Genomic DNA, 22378 nt, shown 5'->3' with positions numbered 1-22378 from the left:
TATGAACATAAGCATTGTGTCTTCTTGATCCATTATTATTTTATCAATACGTTATATCTGTTTTTACCTTTGTGATGATTTTCATCTTCAATTCTGTCTATAGTTGTTACCCTAGTTTTTCTTTGATTCATATTTCTATGGTATATCTTTTTCTATTCCTTTATTGCAGCCTTTCTCTTCCCTTTTTAAACATATCTCTTCTGGGGTGGCTGGGTGGCTCAGTCGGTTAAGCAGCCGACTTCGGCCCAGGTCATGATCTCACGGTCCGTGAGTTCGAGTCCCGCGTCGGGCTCTGTGCTGACAGCTCAGAGTCCGGAGTCTGTTTCAGATTCTGTGTCTTCCTCTCTCTGACCCTCCCCCGTTCATGCTCTGTCTCTCTCTGTCTCAAAAATAAGTAAACGTTAAAAAAAATTTTTTTTAAACATACCTCTTCTAGAAAACATAGTACTAGATATTTTCAAAAATCCAATCTATATGTCTCTGGCTTTCAATTGGTGAGTTTAGTCCATTTATGTTTATTATAATTAATACAAAAGCCCATTTTATGTTTTCTATTTTTCATGCTTTTATATAGACTTTTTTCCTTTTTCCCATATTGAGCATTGGGTTGAGCAAAATTTTTTGTACTGAATCCAAAAGTTATGCTTTGCATCTTTATTTTTCTGGTGGTTACTCAGAATTAAACACTACATTTCCCAACTACCAGGTGTGGTTACATAAATTCTGGCTGATGAAATATAAGCAGAAGTGTGGAACTTCCAGAAAGAATTTGTTAAAAGGGAAGAGGTTCCCCTTTCCCCCTTGCTTCCTCCTGCTACTTTCCCCCAAACTGGAAACTGGAACACCTACATGGGACCCTGAAGTGATCATGAGTGTGGCAGTGCTGAATGGTACGCAGACAGTTGAGTGTGTCTCTCCATGATAATGTCCTGATACTAGTCCTGGCTACCTACCAGGCAAAATTCTTTCACCTGAACGAGAAAGAAACTTCTTTAAAAGTCACTATTATTTGGGATTTTTTTCTTAATCACATGCCACTGGACCTAATAGGGCACTGCTCAATTCCAGGAATTGTTGCCTTTACTGTAATTAATTTTCTAGCCTATGGGATGAAGGTGTATCTTCCTTGGTCCTTACCCAATTTATGGCACTTGGCCTTCTCCTCTGGACTTCTGCTACTCTAATTCCCACACACGGTGGGTTTCCTCAAAAGCAGAGCCCGAGACGAAGACCTGACTGTAAGTAGTTGACTTCAGATCTTGGGAAATGAGGGTGCAGACAGAATAAGAAGGAAGGAAGAAAGGCATAAGAAGGCTACTGAGGTCACTACTGTGGGGTACTTGATTTCACTGGGACCTCCTGAAAAGTGCTCGGAACACCTCTTAAAATTGCTTCTCACCAGATAGACAGGGCACTGGAGTATTTATCTACTAGACCCCATCCCCTGTTCGCTAAGAACCTCATGGGTTCTCCATCATGCATTTGGAAGGAGCAAGCTCCCCATACAGAATTTTCGGTGGCAGAAATTCTAAAGAGGGTGTCATGAGACCGAGATGAGATGCTGTCCCCGCGAGGTGAGTCTGAGCTTGTTGCACAGAACTGCCCACTGCAGCTACAACTACAATGAGAAATGGGCGAAGGGAATGTGGCACCAGATACCAGAGCTCTCTGCTCTACTGACCAAGGAGTTTTCACAGCTGCTATGTGATTTTCTGAGCTCTATTGGCTTCCCTTTTGTTTCTATGGCAGCTATAGGGTTGAGTTCAGGAAATGAAACCTATAGCCTATGCAAATTCACCATTTTATCTTGAACCAAATTCCCAGTTTTAGAAGATCACTTCACCCTGAACTTTTTCACGGCATGTTTCCCCATCTCTTTGCTCTTTCCCAATGAATTCCTCCTCTATATTGCAACCCTTAAATTGCAGGGAGTCCTCAAGTCTGTATTGATTCTTTTTTTCTTTCACTGTACCATCTCACTGAAATATCTCACTTATTTCTCTATCTCATTTACCACCTATAAAGAGAACTTAACCAATCTTTATTTCCAGTCCAGAGCTCCTGACTTCCTAATCCAAATTCATCATCCTGCACTAGATGTGGTCACCTAGATTCACCATATAGGTAAGCAAATCTAACATGTCTAAAAAAAAAACAAAACTCATTATCTTTCTATATCTCAATTAATGGCATCTTCACCTAACTCATTCAAGCTAGAAACTCCAAGCTAGCAACATCGCTGCTTTCTTCTTCCTTCACTCCTATTTAATCACTTGCAAAAATTCGGTTGCTCTTACATCTTTCAAGTGAACCCTCTTCTTTATTCCTATAGTAATTAACCTTTATAATTTTGTACGAGCTTTTTTAAAGGACGAAAAATGGTCTCTTGCCTCTCCTTTCTCCCCTTGCCAAACAAAGAGGAGATCAGTCACACCAGGATATGGTTTAGTCAAGAAACTTCACATGGTTTGTTTTGAAAGCCCCTATCCTTCCTCCAAAATTCCCAATTTCCTGCTCCAGAGAGGCAATCTATTTCAACACCTTGAGTAGACTCTTATTATTTACTTACTTTCTTTAAATAATATGCCTGTAATTTCACTTCATGATATTTCAGTTTTAAGCAATATCTCATGTTTCCTCCCTACAGATGATGAGGATTTAGCTTCCCTCTCTCTCTCCCCTCCCCACCTCTTTCTCACACACATTACCCCCCCCACTTCAACACATATCCATTCTTTCATCTTCCAAATATAGCAGCAACACCATAAATTTAGTTAGTGTTTATATTACTATGTTTATACAGATGTATTTACAGTTAAGCCATGTATCTACTATGATTACTTATTCCAATAGAGTATTTTATTTTTCTTGGTGTTCATAATGATCTAGTTTTTTTTCTCTGCTTGGTTCTCGTTGTATTTATCACTAATTCAACATCAGACTCTCCTATTTTGTAAATTTCCTCAAACACATAGACAATTCATCTATCAGTTTCACCTTCAGACCTGCTCCAATCTGGACTGGTTGGTTAGCTGTCCCAGTCTGATGCATACTTGTCATGCTGGAATTCTGCTTCACCATCATCCTAGGAATTTCCTTCGCCTCCCTTTTATGATGGGCTCTGTTATCTGATTCCTTTATCTTTTTTTCCCTTAGGTTTACTCCCTGAGTTTTGATGGAACACATCTTCTGATAGCTTCCTGAGAAAAACTGCAAGGTAGAAGAAATTTTCAATAACTTGTATGTCCGAAAAGATATTTTTTATCCTCATACTTCACTGACCATTTCTTGCTTTAGAATTCTGGATTGAAATTATTTTACCTCAGAAACATACATATATATGTATGTATGTGTGTGTATATATATATATATTTATATATATATATATATATATATATATATATATATATAATTTACTTAGAGAGAGAGAGAAAGAGAGCAGGAGGGGGAGAAAGAGAGAGGGAGAGAAAGAGAATCCAAAGCAGACTCCTCACTACCAGCACAGAGTCCAATGTGGGGTTCAAACTCTGAACCATGTGATCAAGACCTGACCCGAAACCAAAAGTTGGACGCTTAACTGACTGAGCCACCCAGGTGCCCCTACCTCAGAATTTTAAAGGCATTGCCCCAATGCCTTCCCATTTCTCATGATGTTGTTGAAAAGTGTCATGCCATTGTAATTCTTAACTCTTTGTAGGGACTTCTTTTTTTCTGTCACTGGAAATTGTGTAGGATGTTTCTTTGAACTCAGTGTTCTGAATTTCACAATAACAACCACTGGAGTGAGTCCATTTTCATTCATCGTTCTGGTATTTAATTGAAAATTCATGTCTTTCAGATCTATAAAATTATATTGAATTATTAGTTCAATGATTTTCTCTCTTGACTACAATTATTCAGATGTTGGATCCTTTAAACTAGCAGTCTGACTTTTGAAAAAATTTCCCATTTTTCGTCTCCATATCATTTTTGCTGTAGTCTTGGAGAAAAATTTCCAAGTTTATTTTCTATCCTTTTAACGTTATTTTTCATTTCTGTTATCGTATTCTTGATCTCTAAGATTTCCTTTTTTTGTATTCTAAATGCTGCTTTTAAAAAATAGCAATGCCATTCTTGTTTTACAGATGCTGTATCTTTTATCTGAGAATATTAATGATCTTATGTATTTTTTTTTAAGTTTTCTTTTCCATCTCTATCTATTGAGTGTAATCAATTCTGTTTCTTCCGAGTTTTTTCCTTGTCCTACCTTTTCTTTGTTCTCTATCGTTAACTTTCCTCAAACTGTTGAGGACTCCAGACTCTCTGATTGCATTTAAGAGAAGTGCATGAAAAAACTCAGTGTAAGCTCCAAGCATGCATACAGAGCTTGTCAACTGGAAACTGTACTGTAGAATTATCTGGGTTCTCTAGGTCTTTTCCCTTAGACAAATCAGATTCTCCAGAGAAGACTCTCCCTATCTTCTTCCGGGGAGGGATCAGCCTGATGCCTTTATTCTGGGGGCCAAAAAGAGGATGAGGGTTGGGGATGTGTGCTCAATATATACGATATCTACCTTCACTTTACCCTCTTCTTCCCTCCCACCTGGTCAATATGGAGCCTCTGATCTTTCCTGGAATTGGTCTCAAATCTAAAACTAGGGTAAAAAGGGGGCAATCTTGTGCAGTGGTAATGGATCGATCTACTTCCAAACAAACTTTCAGTCCATCCTGCTATATTCAGTCCCACTTTTACCTCTATTTCCAGAGGTTCTTACTGCTACGAATTTCAGAGCTATTGGGAGGTTCTGTGAATACGTTAATATATCATTTTGGGTCTTAGTTTTCTTAATTGTTGCCGTAGGATTCAGCTTTCTTAAGGTACCCTGTCAATTATTCCCTTTACCATAAATTTCCAATTTTCAATTTTTTGTGACCATTTCCTGTCTTAATTTGTGTGTTCTTCGTCTGGCTTATACTCTGAGAAGTCCCTTTATTGTAGCTGTAGCGGCACTTTGGAAAGAAATGTTGTTAAATTCAACTTAACCAGAAGTCTGCCAAACTTTGGAAGTAGGTATCATCTGACTCTCCTTCCTCTTTTTTTCAACTTCAGCCTGCATTTCAATTTTGTGGATTTTTCTGTGTCCTCACTGATCATTCAGAAAAAAACTTCACAAGTTCGTTCATCCTGAAGTGTAAGGAATGATAGGATTTGATGTGTTCTCTCTCCCAAGGGTAGTTTAATTTTTAGCATGGACTAAATTTCTTATCTGGCTCAAGCCAAAGGAATAAAGAAATACAGTTCTAATTAAGAAACGTTAAGTTCCCATTTCTAAGTGTTTTGGAAGCCAGGGAAGCCTGTATGCTTCCCTGAAATCACACTTTGTTGAAGGAGGTCCAGCTGTGCCCATGCATAAGGCGGGTGATAACATTGGCATCACTATAGGCTTTCTAGGATGAGAAGAAGTAAGGGGAGCTGCTCAATGACAATTCTAGTCCCAACCTGTGTGTCTTGGAACTGAGATAATCAGGTAGAGACATCATCATCCCAAATATTGATATTAATCTGGAACAAAACATTTTTTATTACGTTTATAATAAGTATACAAAGACAGGCATCATCAAATCCAAACAACTCTAAGTAAGCCTGTGTTAAACAGACCCCTTTATACAATTAGTGGTTGTGAGGCATTATGAAAATACAAGACACCACATAACTGTATGACAATTAGGTCAGGAAAATAATTATGGCTAATAATATGACTAACCACCTTAAGCTGTATGCATAATAAAAAAAGATATGTGCTCTTGGTTGAAGCAGACACAATTAGCCAAAATTTGGTAGGGAGCACATTTTCATTTTTAGCAAACAACAGAGGATGCCTCCAGCACTCTGGAGACCTGTACACAGAAAATTAAAGTCAGATTTATCTGCAAGGATACAAGCAACAGAAAGAGAGGAGAAAAGAAGACAAAACTACAGATAGTCCCTTGTTTACAACAGTTAGACTTAAGATCTTTTGACTTTTTGATGGTGTGAGAGTGATACGCATTCAGTAGAAACCATACTTCGAATCTTATGTGGATCTGTTCCCAGGCTAGTGACGTGCCGTAGGGTATTCTCGGGACGCTGGGCAGCAGCTCCCAGTCAGCCACTAGATCACAAGAGTAAACAAAGGATGCACTTAAAATCATTCTGCTTTTCCCTTTCAGTACAGTTTTCAATAAATTACATGAGGTATCCAAACACTATTATAAAACAGGCTTTGCGTTAGATGATTTTGACCAAGGGTAGTTAATGTAGGTGTAGGCGTAGGTGTTCTGAGCGCATTTAGGTAGGCAGACTGATGTTCAGTAGGTTAAGTGTATTAAATGCATTTTGACTTCAGACCTTTTCAACTTAGGATGTAATTATGGGGACATAACCCCACCGAAGGTCAGGGAAGATCTGTAGTTAAACCTCCTCCTTAACCTTGATTTCTGGTCATATTATTTTGTTAAATACTACTATTACTACTACTAATAATGGTAATAGCAAATGCCAATGTATTGCTTTGCTATTTACTGGACATGTCTACGTAAAGCATCCTACATATGTTAACAAATCCCACGCAACCTCCTGTGATAGGTGCTCTTCTCCCCAATTCTTCAGGTGAAGAAACTAAAGCGCATAGAGATAAAGTAATTTGCCATGGTGAGTGGCAGAGCCGGGATTTAAATTTAGGCTACCCACCTCCAGAGACTGGCTCTTAACACCACTCCACACTGCTGCCACTTTTCTGCTTGTGTTTTCTATTCAACTAATTCAATTACAAATACACAGTTTCATCACCGGTTATGCAAAACTTACTCCACCCTCACCTTATCGAGAACTTAACGGTCCTTTTGATAAAATACCAATACTAGCAAAAACAAACACGAAGTTCTCCAGGATCTGAACATTTTCATAACTTGTATCAACCCAACCTAAAATTTACCAGCCCGAATTGTGTTTTTCAAAGCTTGACTAATATCCTGTCACATGGTATTTTTAAGAAACCTCCAGCCTAGTGCTTACATCGTAGCCCCTCTTACCTGTTCTAGGCATTTAGCAGACAGAAGCCCTTCAGATTCTTTCCCTGTTTTCCAGTTTCATCTGATAAACAGAATAGAAGAGGCAATACTGAATGCCCTGCACCCATCAAACATGTTACCAACTATTAACCGAACCACCTTACCATCGGTCCATTTGGGGCTTCCTGTCTTAATGTTGAATAATCAACAATTAACAATAATGTAATTTCCAGTCAGCAAAGCCATTTCACCAACATGAGTTGATTTGTTCTCCTTCTTAGCATTTAAATGCACGGTCCATTTTTGCCTTAGGAATACTTTGCTGTTCTTACCAGTCTCCCAAATCTGCCCTTAAAAGACGAACCTCGGAATATTATGTACGGGTATGGCTACGTTTCCCTACAAAATACACCTGCCACTTCCCCTGGAGAAACAAAACGGAGGCTGACTGAATTTTTCAAACGTGAGGACGACCGTGTCCTCTCGCCCGGCTCCCGCCCCCAGCCGGCCGCGGCCTCCCGCGCCTCCCCCGCCCCCGCGGTGTCCGGCCGCCCCGCCGCTGGTAAGGCCCGGTCCGGGCCTCCCCGGGCCGCGGCGGCGCCCCCTGCAGGCCGCGGCGGGCAGAGCGGGCGGAAGGAACCCGAGCCGGGCTGCCACCGTGTCCGAGCCGGAGCCGCAACCGCCGCCGGAGCGTCGCGGGACCCCCGAGTCCGTGCCGAACGCCCTCCTCGCCGCCCGCCGCGTCCCAGCGCCCGCCGGAGCCGCCGCGCCGCCCGCACACCCCGGAAGCGGCCGGGCCCGGGCCCGCCTCGGCCCTCTGCTCGTCCTCTCCGCCCGCACCGGCCTTCACTCTGGAGCGGCCCCGGCAGCCGCAGCAGGGGCGGCGGCGGCGGATCGAGGAGCTCTCCAGGTCGTCCCGGGAGAGGCTGCTGCAGTCCCGGGACAAGATGTTCTCCAAGTTCACCTCCATCCTGCAGCACGCCGTGGAGGCGGTAAGGCCGCGGGGCAGCGGGCGCACGACAGGCCGGGGATGGCGGCGGCCTACGCTCCCTGCGGCCTCGGCCCGGGGCCTCGGCGGCCCGGTTTCCGCGGAGGGGCGAGGCCGGGGCTGGCGCTCCGGGGCACGGCGGGGCCGTCGGGGCGCCCGGGCCGAGCGGCCTGGCTCGGAGCAGGCCCCCTCCTCGCCGTCCTGCCCCGCGCCGGCGCGGGTCCCTGTGCGTCCACGGGGGAGGGGGTGGGCGGGTGCCCCGGCCGGCGCGGGGTCGCCTGATTCCTTGATGGGCCGGGGGATCGGGAGCACCTGGCGGGGCCGTAGGGCGCACCCCGGACTCCCGGACCGTTAACCTGCTCTGGAAAAAAGTGATCACCGTGGAACAGGACAAAAGAAACGGCCAGACACGGCTCGGGCTTGGGTTTGGCTTGCTGTCGTGTTGACTTTGGAAGGTGGGGTGGGGAGGAAGGTGTGCCCCTGCCGGGGGCGTGGGGGAGGGAGCGGGGGGCGACTCTGCGAGGAGGCCGCCCGCGGACCCGGTTTCCTAATCCTGCCGGCCTTGCCTTCGTTGGCCTCGCGGCCCAACTCAGCTGCATCGTATTGATTGTTGTGAAATGGGAGTTTGGAGGGTCTGGTCGAGTACGTGGTCTAGACCGCTTCCAAGCCTTCGCAGAGCAGCGAGGCCATCTGTTTCCTTTCTTGTTCTCTCTTCCTGGACGCTCTCCTTTGAGGATTTTAGACACCAGCGTAGACAGACATTCAGATACCCTAACAGCCTAACACAAGAGTAGTAACTAAAGAGGAAATGAATGTCTTGCTGCCTTTTTAATAATAAGAGGTCCAGTTTGCTCTACTTTGGTTGTTTCTCTTTCCTCAGGGAGAGTTGCCCAAACTGAAAAATACATCCTGTGGGAGAAACCAGTACTTTGCTAATTTTAAAAAAATGTCATTCTCTTTCTGTGTTTAGAGTGTGTGATATAGCACACCAGAATTCACCCAACTTAAAAAACAAAAACAATAAACCAACTGCAATAGAATAGTTTTTATGGTCAGATAAAAATCAAATGGGTTTTTAAAATTAAGTATGAGAACAAAAACAAATTTAGTACAGTTGTTATTTTAAGTGATATGTGGGAAATGTTTAAAAATCATTTAAGCTCTACCACAAGCTCTTGGGAAAACGTGTATCAAATCAAGAAAGCGTTTTCTTGAATGAAGAGCAGTTAATACACTGAGGGAGATGACGGTTTTAGACTTGAGGACAGCTTTTAATTTTCCTTTCTTATACACAGTCTGCAGCACCTTTATGTTAGAAGAACGTAACCGAAATTTCTGAAAACAGTGACATTTACATTTTATATTATTTTTTAACTTAAAATGCCAAGAATCCTTTAATTTTAACATTGAATACAGGTTAATATTGAATTAAAAAATGGGAATTGGAATTAAAAAATGTATTTCATTATTTACATCCTTTACCTATCAGGCTGATCCTGCCTTATTACAGAAATAAGTAGTTAGAAAAAGAAAGATGGTTTTCGTATTCTCCCAGTAAAGAGTCATTTTTATCTCGAGGCCTGTGTTTTCTGTCCTTGTTTTCTTTTTGTAACTATATGCTAGCATCTACCAAATTATGCATGTCAACTGTCTGACTGGCTCTGTAATATCCAGCTCCCCTACTTTGCTGAAGTGAGAAAAAGTTAAGAGTGGATTATAATCATCTAGTCCTAGTAACTGATACATTGCATTTAGAAAACTAATGTTTTTATTTTCTTAGAGTTAATGGTTTTAGCTGTGATACCTTCCAGTTTACCTTGATAGGAGGTTAAATCTGAAAACATTTTGGCCGTACTAACTTTTCTTTTTCCTTTTTTACATTCCCTCTTGGGAATGAACTCATACATAATGATAAGTAAGCCATCTTTGTGGTATTTGAAGAATGTTTTTTCCTAGCCGAAGATTGGTTTCCATTTTTTCAGTTCTATTTTATTTGCCGGGCGTTTTCTTCTATAAACTACTTTTACCACTCATCAGTTCATTTCACTAGCTTTTCTCTGTACTCCTTTTAATTTGTACGCCCAATTAGCATTTTCTTTTCTGTCCGATGAGTATTTTCTGATAAGAGTTTTGCAATTAACATAATTATCCCCGTTTTTCAGAGGTGGGACATTATCCTCTGTGCAGATGCTGACATGACCTTTTTTTCAATTGTGTTGCTGTTTTCAACCATTTTGATATTATTACTTTATAGGTTTCTTTGTTCAATTGGATCAGCCTTCAAATGGTTTTTTAGGGTTGACCAGATTAACATTTAAATGAGGTTTACAGGCAGAGTTTTCCTTTTTGTTTACTTAATGGTTTCTCCTCGCTTCCTGTTAACATTATAAGGAAAAAATATATGAGGTATTTTCAAGATTAATATTTGAAAATGAGTTGTTAAGTGGATAGACTGCATTTTGAGTTTAGGAGACAAATTCATACCTTGATCAAAAACAAGAACTGTAACATACCTCTTGCTTCCCTTTTCAGAAATGAATCTTCCCTCAGAGTAAAAATGATCGGCCAGTACGTTTTGCAGTGAATCCATTTTGTTTAGCCTGTTGCCACATGTCACAAGGGTGAAATCAGGCCTCTCTGGTAGTTAGTTCCGAGGTTGGACAGGATCATGCTAGTCCAATTTCTCCAAAGTACAAGTAAAACACTTTCCATTTAGTACAATTCAATGTTTGTTGAGGGCCTAGTCTGTCCTAGGTAATCTGCCAGGGGCTGGTTCTTTTTAAATTTCAGCCAGTTTCACCCTTTCGGGGGCAGATTTATTCCAAGAGGATAAGGGAAGGAAGTTTTATCAACTTTAGCTAATTAATTCAATGGAAGTCATTTTTCAGGATGTGTATCTTTTCAAAGTAGAGTGAAGAGTTGATGATTGTTGAAACCAGTAATTTTTGAAAAACTATTCTGCCCTGGCAATTAAAACTTCAAATCAAACATCTGTAGTGTTTTCTTAGGCGTATTCTTTTCTGACAGGATCTCTAACTTTAGTTGTTCAGCAAACATTTTATGAGCCTACCACGAAAGCGTGGCACAGCGCAGAGGGAACAAGGTATACCATGCATCCTTGCTCACAATGCTTACAGTCTAATTTAGGAGACAAAACAAATACACAAATTAAAGATTAAACAGTGCACAAGAGTGCGGCCTAGCCCCTAGAGCTGTATAGAACAGGGTCTCAGTTCTACGGCCGACCCTTTCCTCCCATGCAGGACAAGTTACTTAATCCTTGTACATTTCAACTTCCTCATTGTAAAATGGAAATAATGATACCTATCTCATGGGATTATTGTGAAAATTTAAACGAGACAATATATATGAAGTGCCTAGGGGAGCACCTGGTACATTGTACGTGCTTCATAAATGTGAACCATTATTATTAATTTTTGGATGATTGTTCAGCCAAGGAGTTCTGTGGGAGCACACAGGATCGCAGGGCTTGGAGAAGGCTCTCTGGAGGAAGGGAGGCTTGGGCTGGCCTTGGGAAAGGCAGGGAAGGTAGGAGAGGCCTTAGGGAAGAGGTTAGGAGGAAGAAGCACTTAGACGATTAGGGCGTGGAGTGTTCCCGATGCACGTGGGAGAGTGAGCAGATGGGGCTTTGGTGGCAGATGGGGAGCTCTCCTCTGGGTTACCGCCGTGGGTCTTTCTGTGTGCTCCGGCTTTTGGAAAAAGATGGTCTGAGTGCCTGGTTACAAGCAGTGTTTCCCTTGGGTGAGGCAGTGAACTGGCTTTGGATCTTAATAGGGGCTTGGAAAAAATCGGAGTTTATTGTAAGATAATTTAAGACCATCTAGGAAGTGTAAACTTTGCAGCACTGTGCCCGGGACATAACTGCTCATTAAATGGGAACAACTGCTGTGTCATTTGCTTCTTCACTCTGTGAATACTATGGAGTGCCTGCTCTGTGCCACGAGTCGGAAACCGGGAATTCAGTGATGAAAAAGATGCCATAAGCAGTCCCAGCCCTTGTAGAGTGGACGATGCAGTGGAGGTCAGCAATGACAGATGTGGGATCAGGGCTAAGAGAGAGCGAGCCTCAGAGAGGGTGCCACAGAGCATGTGCAGAGAACTGTATCCTTGGCCAGAAGTCTGGCAAGGCTTCCCAGGGAAAGCCATGTCCAAGGTAGGCATTCGTGTCAAGTTTTGGTCGAGAGTGTTACTGCATGAATTCTCAAAAATTTGATCTCTGTTTTGTAAAAAGTGAATGCAAATTAGAATCCCCTCGTGCTGAATCTAAATTTTAAAATTTTTACCCATTGCATAAGTGTTTATTTTATATAGTGGTAAAACAGGTGATTTGCATGTTAGAATTAGTAGTGAAAGACAATTTTAGTAGGAAGTTTTACATATATAAGGAAATTTATTCATGTTGTAACAAGATTGTTACTAAACTAAGTTATTAGCAGTTTGGAACTGTCTCACCGTCTACTTAAATATAAATAGGTTTCTTATTTAAATCAAACTCCTGGGAGAGAGAGAGTCACAGGTAAGCAACACTAGCCTGCTTTGAATTTGACTAGAACAACAAAGGTCGCAACATCAATCCTGTAAGATCCTCTGATTTAGTGACTTGGAAATGGAGTTAAGTCCCACGGTAAAATAATCTGAAACAAGGATGCTGTAATTACTTATATACCAAGGAGATGCCTTTGGAAAAATTTAACAGATCGCAATATTTACACTTAAGAAATTAAGTACGTTTTTTCTTTCTTTTTTTTTTTTTTTTTTTTGAAACACCAGATTTCATTTGAGTTTGTCCCAACTGTTAATACATTTAACTATATAAAAGGTGGTGAATAAAAAACCAGGTTCCCCAAAACAAGAGAGTGTTGATATCTTTGAAGACGATCCTAAAAACAAGTAGCTGATTAAAACAGATTTTTTTTTTTTAATCTAAAAGTTTCAGGAACATTATTCTGTTTTCCAAAGGTCACACTTTCTAATTTTCTTTCTAATTTTTTTCTCAATGTCCCTCCCCATGTTCTTCTTAAGGGATAATAATCCCAAAGGTTTAAATTCCTTTTGTTAAAGATCTGAAAGCCTTTTTAAGAATTTCACAGCTCTCCATTTGGAAAATGAGGTGCATCTCTTAACCCAGTGTGATTCAGAATGGTGCACACAGGCAAGCATGAGAGCGAGCGTGAAAATGTTGGCGATGGCGAGAAATGTTCTTTCCTAAAGACATTTCATCTTCTGGGTTGACACGCTGAAGGTGTCCAGGACCAATGTGTATAACTTGCCCAATAGTTCTGAGGTTGTTTTGACAGGATTTCGAACTTTAAGAGAATTTAAGGTCTCTCTGCTTGAGGCCACCAAGAAATCAAAGCGGAACAGGTAGTACGGGAGTAACATGACCTCTTAGGTCATCGGTTTAGATGAAGTGGATGTAAATGAAAGATAGTCGACTGTGCCATGTTTTAGGTTCCCAGAATAGAAACCCATTTGTTTTTAAATAAGCCGGGGCAACTGTGAACATTCTGACCAAAATTTGTGGGCAATAGTAGGACTGGGGTGGTGAGTGGGGGAGCATTCTCTCTATTTTAGGAAAAGACCATGTTGTGGAAGGTGCATCTTTTTCTATCCGTTTAACACACATTTGAAATACTTGGCAGGTTTGCAGTGAAACGGCCAAAGGGATATAATTTTGGTCTTAAAAACATTTGAAGTAAATTTTATTTAAAAAAAAAATTTTTTTTTTCAAACATTTATTTGGTTTTGAGAGATAGAGCATGAGCAGGTGAGGGGCAGAGAGAGAGGGAGACACAGAATCCAAAGCAGGCTCCAGGCTCCGAGCTGTCAGCACAGAGCCCGACGCGGGGCTCGAACCCACACACCGTGAGATCGTGACCTGAGCCGAAGTCGGACGCTCAATCGACTGAGCCACCCAGGTGCCCCTGAAGTAAATTTTAAAGCCAAAATGTAAAACATTTATGGCTCTGTGGAATTTAAATTGGTAGTGTCTTGTTCACATAGGTATTTTGCTAAAAATATGCGCTGTCTAATCCAGGCTTGAAAAGATTCACATCTGTGTGTCACTGAACGTAGGGAACAGTTTTAATCTGATTACAGGGTTGACTTTGGCATATGTGTTCTTAATGGTGACGTGTAACTAATTACACAGCAGCTTGTACAGTTTTGCATTTCAAAGTCCTGGGTACGAAGATCCCTGGTTATTGATCATTTCATTTTACTGATAATTTAAATAGGATATTGCATCTTTTCATTTCACACTGTTACTTTTGAAGCCGTACGTAGTTACTAGTTTCAGGGAGGAAAAAAAGAATCCCAGTTCTTGTAGTTTAATAATAATATTGATAAATGTGATAAATGTGTTTTTCCTCTTTCTTAATAAATCATTGTTACTTTCTTGACTGTGTTTCTCTTTGATATCTGACATATAGAATTGAATTAAAGTTCATCCTTTATTTTTATGCTGCTTTGGTATTATTAGTAGACAAATACAGAGTTATACTGTACAGGAAACGTTTCATGCCATTTTCTTAATCGTTGTGGTCTTTTTGTGTGTGTGTGTGTGTTTGTGCAGCTTGCACCTTCTCTTCCTTTGCAAGAAGATTTTGTTTATCACTGGAAGGCAATTACCCATTACTACATAGAGACTTCGGGTAAGAAACAGAGCTAATGTTAATTGAACAGAAAATTTATGAAATACTAAAATATGTTTCAAATTAGTTTTCAAAGTTGTTTTATATGTAAAGTTATAGCCAAGTTATTGTACTTCTAATTCCTCTTTTAGATTCATTTAAAAAATGTGTCTGTTGAGCACCTGCTATGCATAGGCATTGTTCTAGGCACTGGGTGATAGAATGAACAGTAGATCAAACAGGCAAAATCCCTGTCCTAATAGAGTTTATATATTGACTATGTAGAAGCGAACAATAACTAGACCAATACACATAGTGTGTCAGATGGTAGGTACTAAGGGGAAAATGAAGCAGGCTGAGAGGATAGAAGTGTATACATGGGAGGAAAGGGTACAGCTGGCTGTTGTAGGTTAGAGAAAGCCTCATTGCCCAAGCCGACCTCTCAGTTGGAATCGGAAGGAGAGAGAGAGCAAATCTGGGGGGTTGGTTTCAGGAGGAGGACCTAATGCAAAAACCCTGAGGCTGGAGCATGCAACATGCTTGGCATAGTCTAGGAACCTCAAGGAAGCCAGTGTGGCTAGAGCAACGTGAACAAGGAGAAAAGCGTGAGGAGATGACATCAGACAGGAGCCGGGTGCCGTCGCGAAGGGCCTTGTAAGCTGTTATAAGGGCTTTAGCTTTTACTCCAAGGTGGGAAGCTTGGGTTAGAGGGTTTTGAGTGGCGGTGTAACATAGTCTATCGTAAAGGGACCACTTTGGCTTCTGTGAAAAAAATGAGATCGAAAGGATGCAGAGGTGAAACTGTAGAACCATTAGGGGACTTTTGGAATGTTGTAAGCAATGGTGGTGGCTGAAGCCAGGGCAGAGCTGGTAAGAAGTGATGGTATTCTGGATCTGTTTTGCAGAAAGCTTTGTTGATGGATTGAATGTTGGGTATGAGAGACTGAGTGAAGGAAACTCCAAATTTTTGGACTTGGGCAGTTGGAAAATAGACCACTTAGCAGAACAGGCCGACTGTAGGAGGAGCAGGTTTGTAAGAATATTTTGGACGTGTTAAATTTGAGATGCCAATTACAGATCCAATTGGATGTGTCAGGTAGACAGTTGGAAGTAGGAATTTGGAATTTAAGGTGGGGGTCTAAACCAGAGATGTGAAACTGAAATCATCACCTTTAAGTAGGGTTTAAAGCCTTGGGATTGGATGAGATGTTGTAGGGAGTAAGGATAGATGGAAGAGAGAAAGGGTTCAGAAATGGAGCCCTGGGGCTCAATGTTCAGAGGTGAGGATGATGAGAATAATAGCAAAAGGTACTGCGTTTGCCCATGGGGTAGAAGACACCCAAGGTAGAATGGTGTCCTGGGATTTAGAAGAGAGAGATTAATTATGTCAATTGACGGTGATGTCAGGGTAATGAAGTCTAAGAAAGGATCTTTGGACTCAGCCATGAGGAGCTCATTAGTGGACTTGATAAGAGGCATTTTGATAGCAAGGAGGAGAGAGAAGACCTGATTGCAGTAGGTTTAAAAGAAAATGGGCAGAGAACCTGTGTAGACAATGTATGTGGACTGCTCTGTTACGTCAGTGGAAAGGGGGGCTGAGAAGCGAAGCAGTAGCCGGAGGGAGATGTGATATCAAGAGACGGATTTATGTATGTGTGTATGTATGTAATCTCTACACCCAATGTGGGGCTTGAACCCACAATCCAGAGATCAAGAGTCACATGCTCTTCCAACAGAGCCAGCCAGATGCCCCTCAAGAGAGGGCTTAAAATATGTTTTTAAAGATGGAAGATAGTGCAATTTATACTTTGTTGGAATGATGTAGCAGGGAGGGAAAGGTGGACAACAAGAGTTAGATGCGATCATTTCTGAGCAATACCCTTAACTAGGCAAGGGGATGGGGTCTAGGGCACACGTGCAGGCTTAGCCTTAATAGGCATGTGGACAGGCCATCCATTAAATAAGGTAGAAAGCAGAACATATAGGTATAGATTCAGAAAGAGGGTGGATGTGGTTGATGTTCGAAGTCTTCAAAAGTTATTTTCTGGTTGCTTCTGTCTTTCTCAGTGAATAGGAAGGATGGAGATTTAAGGGGAATATGAAATAAATTAGGTCAAAGGTGGACAAATTTTTTCGGTAAAGGGCCAGATGGTAAATATTTTAGGCTTTGTGGGCCCTGTGTCCTCTGTTGCAATGACTCAGTTCTGTTGTTGTAATGCAAAGGCAGCCATCAACAATATATAAAAGAATAGCTTTCCTTTGTTCCCATACACCTTAAACACATGGCAAGACTGGATTTGTCCCATAGGCCAAAGTCTGGCAACTCCTGCGACAGAGTATTCAGGCAAGCCAATGGGGTCACAGGTACTTCTTCTTTAAAGGAAAAAATCCTTTACATGTGTGTAATAAGTAAAAATTAGACAAAAAATATGTATACCTTTCCATGTAAAATGGGATTTCTACCTTAATTTGGATATTTAGACAGCAGACCTACAGGAAAGGTTTTTTGAGAGGAGCTGCCTTTTCAAATGACTATTCTTGCCCAAGTTTTCATCCGTCCATAGCTTTAAAGGAAATACTTTAAAGGAAGGGCCTTAAGTTCTTGCTTTATTTATTTATTTTTTTAATGTTTTTTTAATTTATTTTTGAGACAGGGAGAGACAGAGCATGAACAGGGGAGGGTCAGAGAGAGGGAGACACAGAATCTGAAACAGGCTCCAGGCTCTGAGCTGTCAGCACAGAGCCCGACGCGGGGCTCGAACTCATGGACCTCGAGATCATGACCTGAGCCGAAGTCAGCCGCTTAACCGACTGAGCCACCCAGGCGCCCCTTAAGTTCTTGCTTTAAGTGATTTTTTTACACTGCAGGAGCAGAAATAAGTATGTACTTTCTAATAAAGTATGGGACAAGTGCGTCTGCATCAGGCACAGAGAGAAAACAAAGAAGGGAGAAATGGGAAGAGGCAGAGTCTAGAACCTGGATTTTATTTTTTAATTTTTATTTATTTATTTTGAGAGGGAGAGGATCTCAAACAGGCTCTGCACCGTCAGCGCAGAGCCCAGGGTGGAGCTCCATCCCACGATCCTGGGATCATGACCTGAGCTGAAATCAAGAGTCAGACACTCGGCTGACTGAGCCAGCCAGGCGCCCCTCTAACCTGGATTTTAAAGGATGAGTAGGAGGTTCCAAGATAGATAAGGAGGACAAAGGCATTTCAGGTAGAAGGAATAGCAAAATGCGGCACACGGAGACCTACATACAGCTTCGGAGGGATGAGGGTAGACGGCAGAAACTACATGTTGCCTTCTAGGGAGCAAAGATTTTAATTTGTCAAGTCAAATTTACAATTTATTTGCTTCTCAATTTAAACAGTCTTTCTGGTCATTTTTCTCCGTTAATGACTGTAAACAGACGATGCTTGAACATTCATTCTTCCCTGGAATGTTTATATCAAGTCAGCAATTAAAGGAGAAAAATCATTAAAAAAAATAGATTTCAAATAAACTTACTTCTCTTCTATTAGCACCAGACTACTCATTTTAGAAGAATACAAAATGAGACATCGTAAGTTAACATTTCTTGAATTCTTACTGTGTGCTAAGACATGGAACTTTACACACGTCATTTCATTGAAATCATTCAAAAACACTTACTGGTGTTGATTAGCCCCATTTTACAGGTGTTGGTGACTGAGGCTTGAATAGCTTGCCAAGGTCATCCAACTACAAGTGACTGAGCCAAGATTTGAATGCAAGTTGTCTAATTCCAGGCCCCATGCTTTTTTTGTTTGTTTTGTTTAAATTTTTTTTTTTTTTACATTTAATTTTTGAGAGAGAGAGAGAGAGAGAGAGGGAGGGAGGGAGAGAGACAGAGCACAAGTGGGGGAGGGGCAGAGACAATGAGACACAGAATCTGAAGCAGACTCCAGGCTCTGAGCTATCAGCCCAGAGCCCAGCACAGGCCTTGAATTCACAAACCGTGAGATCACGACCTGAGCCGAGGTCGGATGCTGAACTGACGGAGCCACCCAGGTATCCCTCCAGGTGCCATGCTTTTAATACCTGCCAGATATTATATCAAACTTGGTACATATGTCCTCCTTGGAAACAAGGGTGACTCTTGTCTTTCCATTGTTTTCTCTGTAGGGCTTAGTGTTATGGTTTAAACTGTGTGTTTACAAAAATGTGCACACATACAGACAAAGCAACATGTCATCAAATAAATATATAGCATACTAGGATTGTGTTGTACATACTATGTAGTAAGTAAATGACAATAGAAATGTAAGTAAGAACTTGGCATTTCCAAGTATATTTTGATGTTTATTTATTTTTATTTATTTTGAGAGAGAGAGAGAGAGCACGCATGCAAGCAGAGGAGGGGCAGAGAGAATCCCAAGCAGGCTCCACAGGACCTGATCTCACAAACTGTGAGATGACCTGAGCTGAAATCAAGAGTTGGACGCTTAACTAACTGAGCCACCCATGCCCCCCTCCAAGTATATTTTGCATTTAAATATTCTAGAAAACTTCACATTTTATTAAGAGTAATTTAACCCCTTTATTAAGAGTAATTTTAACAATAAGGACAGGTTGATAAAACCATGTGATTTTCAAGTTGAACTGTGAACTCTGAAAAGTATTGATGAAATTTTATCTTAAAAAATCAATAGGATTTATAAGAACTCTCCTGAGGAGAAGCTTTAGCTTTGTGAATAGTTGTCTGTTAATGAGAGATGTCCAAAATTTTTCTTTGAGCTCCTCATGCGTTCACAAATGGAGATTAATTAGGGGATATAAATGTCTGACTTGCTAGTGTTACGGTGTGATTCAGTAGCAGTCCAAAACAGAACCTGCCTTTTCTACACATCCTGCCTGATTCGGCTCAATGTTTAATGGCCAACCTTTTTTTTTTTTTTTTTTTTTTTTTTTTTTTAATTTTTTTTTTTTTCAACGTTTATTTATTTTTGGGACAGAGAGAGACAGAGCATGAACGGGGGAGGGGCAGAGAGAGAGGGAAACACAGAATCGGAAGCAGGCTCCAGGCTCTGAGCCATCAGCCCAGAGCCTGACGCAGGGCTCAAACTCACGGAGCGCGAGATCGTGACCTGGCTGAAGTCGGACGCTTAACCGACTGCGCCACCCAGGCGCCCCCAACCTGTTTCTATATAGACTTAAAATTCAGATCTTCTGAACTGGCTGATTGAAAAAAAAAAACAACTTTAGTTGCAAGTGCATACAAAATATTGATTTACATGTATTTTTCTTGGTCAAGTTCCCATTTCCATATAAATGGCTCTTATTTTGAATTCTCGTGCATGGACATTAGCTAATAGAATATATTTCAGAATATTGATTCAGTTTTTTTATAAGAATATGGCAAAAAGAATCATCTGAATCCCGGCAAAGATAATTATACCATGAATATAAACTTAAGTGTGTAGTTGAGATTTTTCTCAGTTTGAATTAGAATAGGGGAAATATCAAGAGTATTTGGGTACAAATATGCAGTTTTAAAATGTTTGAATGTTTGATGAATTTTTTTTTATTATTATTATTTAGATGATAAAGCCCCAGTGACAGATACAAATATCCCTTCTCATCTGGACCAGATGTTAGGTATTTTGCTACAAGAAGAACGTGAGCGAGAATTCGGAGTGACAGGGCCATGCATGGAATATTTGCTTCATCACAAGATCTTGGAAACGTTATATACCTTAGGGAAAGCTGACGTAAGTTCCTAATCCACATCGTGTTCTTGGGCATGTAATACATGCATTAATGTCTTAGAGACAGAGAAGCTGCCAAGTACTAAATTTAATTATAGAGGTACTTATTAAGCATGGCAGGATTCAAGTCAGGATTGTGAAAAACAGAAAGCATGCAGGCTGTATGAATGTGACTCTCCGTAGAGCTAGCAAAGCCTCCAAATGCTCTAGACAACAACGGGTACTTAGGCTGCTTAGAATTACAGTGTAAACATTTGTGAAAATAAAGTCAAGTGCACACACTCAGCCATAGGACACGAGAAGGAACCCAGTGAACGTTGTGTTATGAAAATAGGAATTCTTTTTCACAGTCCTGAAAGAGAATGTCACTGATTGTTCTGACATGACCTCTACTGATGAGTGGAGCCAGGTTAACTTTTTAGGCCTCGTGAATCTTGAGAAATCTTTGCAAAACTGATGTTATGGTATAAATAATATTCTTTACCAAGAAACTTTCAAATTGTGTATGAAGGCAAGTTTCAAAGCCTGTGGGTTTTGTTCTGTGAATTTCTGTAATATGTGTGAAAATCCAACTGACGAAAAAATTAATAGACATCTTGAAACACCAGACAGAGTCACGAACAGTGGTGTTAAGGACAGTTTGCTTTTAACCGAGTCTGTAATACTCACAATTCATTTTAAGTTACATTCATGTAATTTATATTTTAGAGACAGGACATCTGCTTCCAGTGCCCTGCAATTCATTTCCTTCCTCCCTTCTTTCTCCTGTCATGTGGAGAGAGGGGCTTTGCAACACTAACTTGAATATAGATTAATTGGTTTTTGAGTGAATGTTAATAATTGTACCACTGGCAAATTAATTTTTATATTGGTGATTAAAACATTATTAATGTTTTATCTGAATAATGCAAGGTATTTGCTATCTAAAAAAATACTGTGCTTAAGATTATAGTTTATACTGTTTCCAGATAGCGTGTCTGTGATGATGCTGTGGAAATATATTCATTTTGTGACTGTTTTCATTGCGAGGCAGCATAAGCAGGTCAATCATTGAACATAGAACCTTGTTAGTTCGTGCTCTCTTAACCCACAGAGTAAGTAATCATTTACCTCCTTTTCAGCAAAGATCAAAAACAGCTGGCATGTCATAAACACTTCTTCATTGTTTATAATAATCATAATGTAAATAATTTTGCAACTAATGTAAAGCAGCATTGTTAGAATGAATCACAGCATTTTATACCAGAGGGTTCCTTTTATTTACATATACGTGTTGGAAGGCTTTGTTTACTCCTGCATCTCTATGATGGAGGGTTATTGATCACGCATCATTAGTGTAAGTAACAAGATTCTGCTTTTGCTTTAGCCGTGGATTTGACCATAGTAGTTTCATGTTTCTGTAGTATTTAGAGCATAAACAGGTTGATGTTGCCCGAACCAGCTCTGATCTCAACAACGTGTTACTATCACGCTGCTTGTAATTACATTAGCCTGTGGTTCCATAAGCTATATTATAGTCCCAGATGTAATTTTATTTCCAGAATACCAGTCATTAATATTGGGTTGAGAATTTGATTCTGACGAACTCATTAGTTGGCCGATTGCCTTGGCTTTTGAGGGTGAAATATATTCACGTGTATATTTCTCCTCGTCTTTAATTTAAAGGCTTTTGAGTGTGTCTGTATTGCCTGTTTTCTTCTTGTTCGTGTTTCTTTTTTCGCATACCCAGTGTCCTCCAGGAATGAGACAGCAGGTGTTGGTATTCTACACTAAACTTCTGGGAAGAATCCAGCAGCCACTACTCCCACACATTAATGTACACAGGCCAGTGCAGGTATTTTCTCCCCCTTAAATTTGATTGGATTTCTTTGAGCGTATAAATTATTTAATGCAATTTTTCTGAGAGTAAAATCATGAAGTTATTCTCAAAATAACATGTAAATGAGCAAATCCTTGAGCTTTTTGTCTACCCGACATGG

At 40.7% G+C, this 22378-nt stretch overlaps 1 protein-coding gene across 2 annotated transcripts in view; it reads left to right on the top strand.

Moving 5' to 3' along the window:
* The first annotated feature begins 7870 nt into the window (after positions 1 to 7870).
* FAM160B1 (family with sequence similarity 160 member B1) overlaps positions 7871 to 22378 on the top strand; it is a 37614-nt gene continuing 23106 nt past the window's right edge. The window contains exons 1-4 of one of the 2 annotated variants that reach the window (XM_030334134.2): positions 7871 to 8021; positions 14613 to 14691; positions 20233 to 20402; positions 22129 to 22233. In XM_030334134.2, coding sequence (XP_030189994.1) covers positions 7977 to 8021; positions 14613 to 14691; positions 20233 to 20402; positions 22129 to 22233 — 399 coding nt within the window. In that variant the 5' untranslated portion in view covers positions 7871 to 7976. The remainder of the gene's footprint in view (positions 8022 to 14612; positions 14692 to 20232; positions 20403 to 22128; positions 22234 to 22378) is intronic. The other variant, XM_030334133.2, reaches the window with a different exon arrangement.

This window comes from Lynx canadensis, chromosome D2 (assembly GCF_007474595.2).
Source record: "Lynx canadensis isolate LIC74 chromosome D2, mLynCan4.pri.v2, whole genome shotgun sequence".
Classification (NCBI taxonomy): Eukaryota; Metazoa; Chordata; class Mammalia; order Carnivora; family Felidae; genus Lynx; species Lynx canadensis.
Note: the sequence above shows the minus strand (reverse complement) of the source record. Positions and strands in the feature narration are given on the sequence as shown.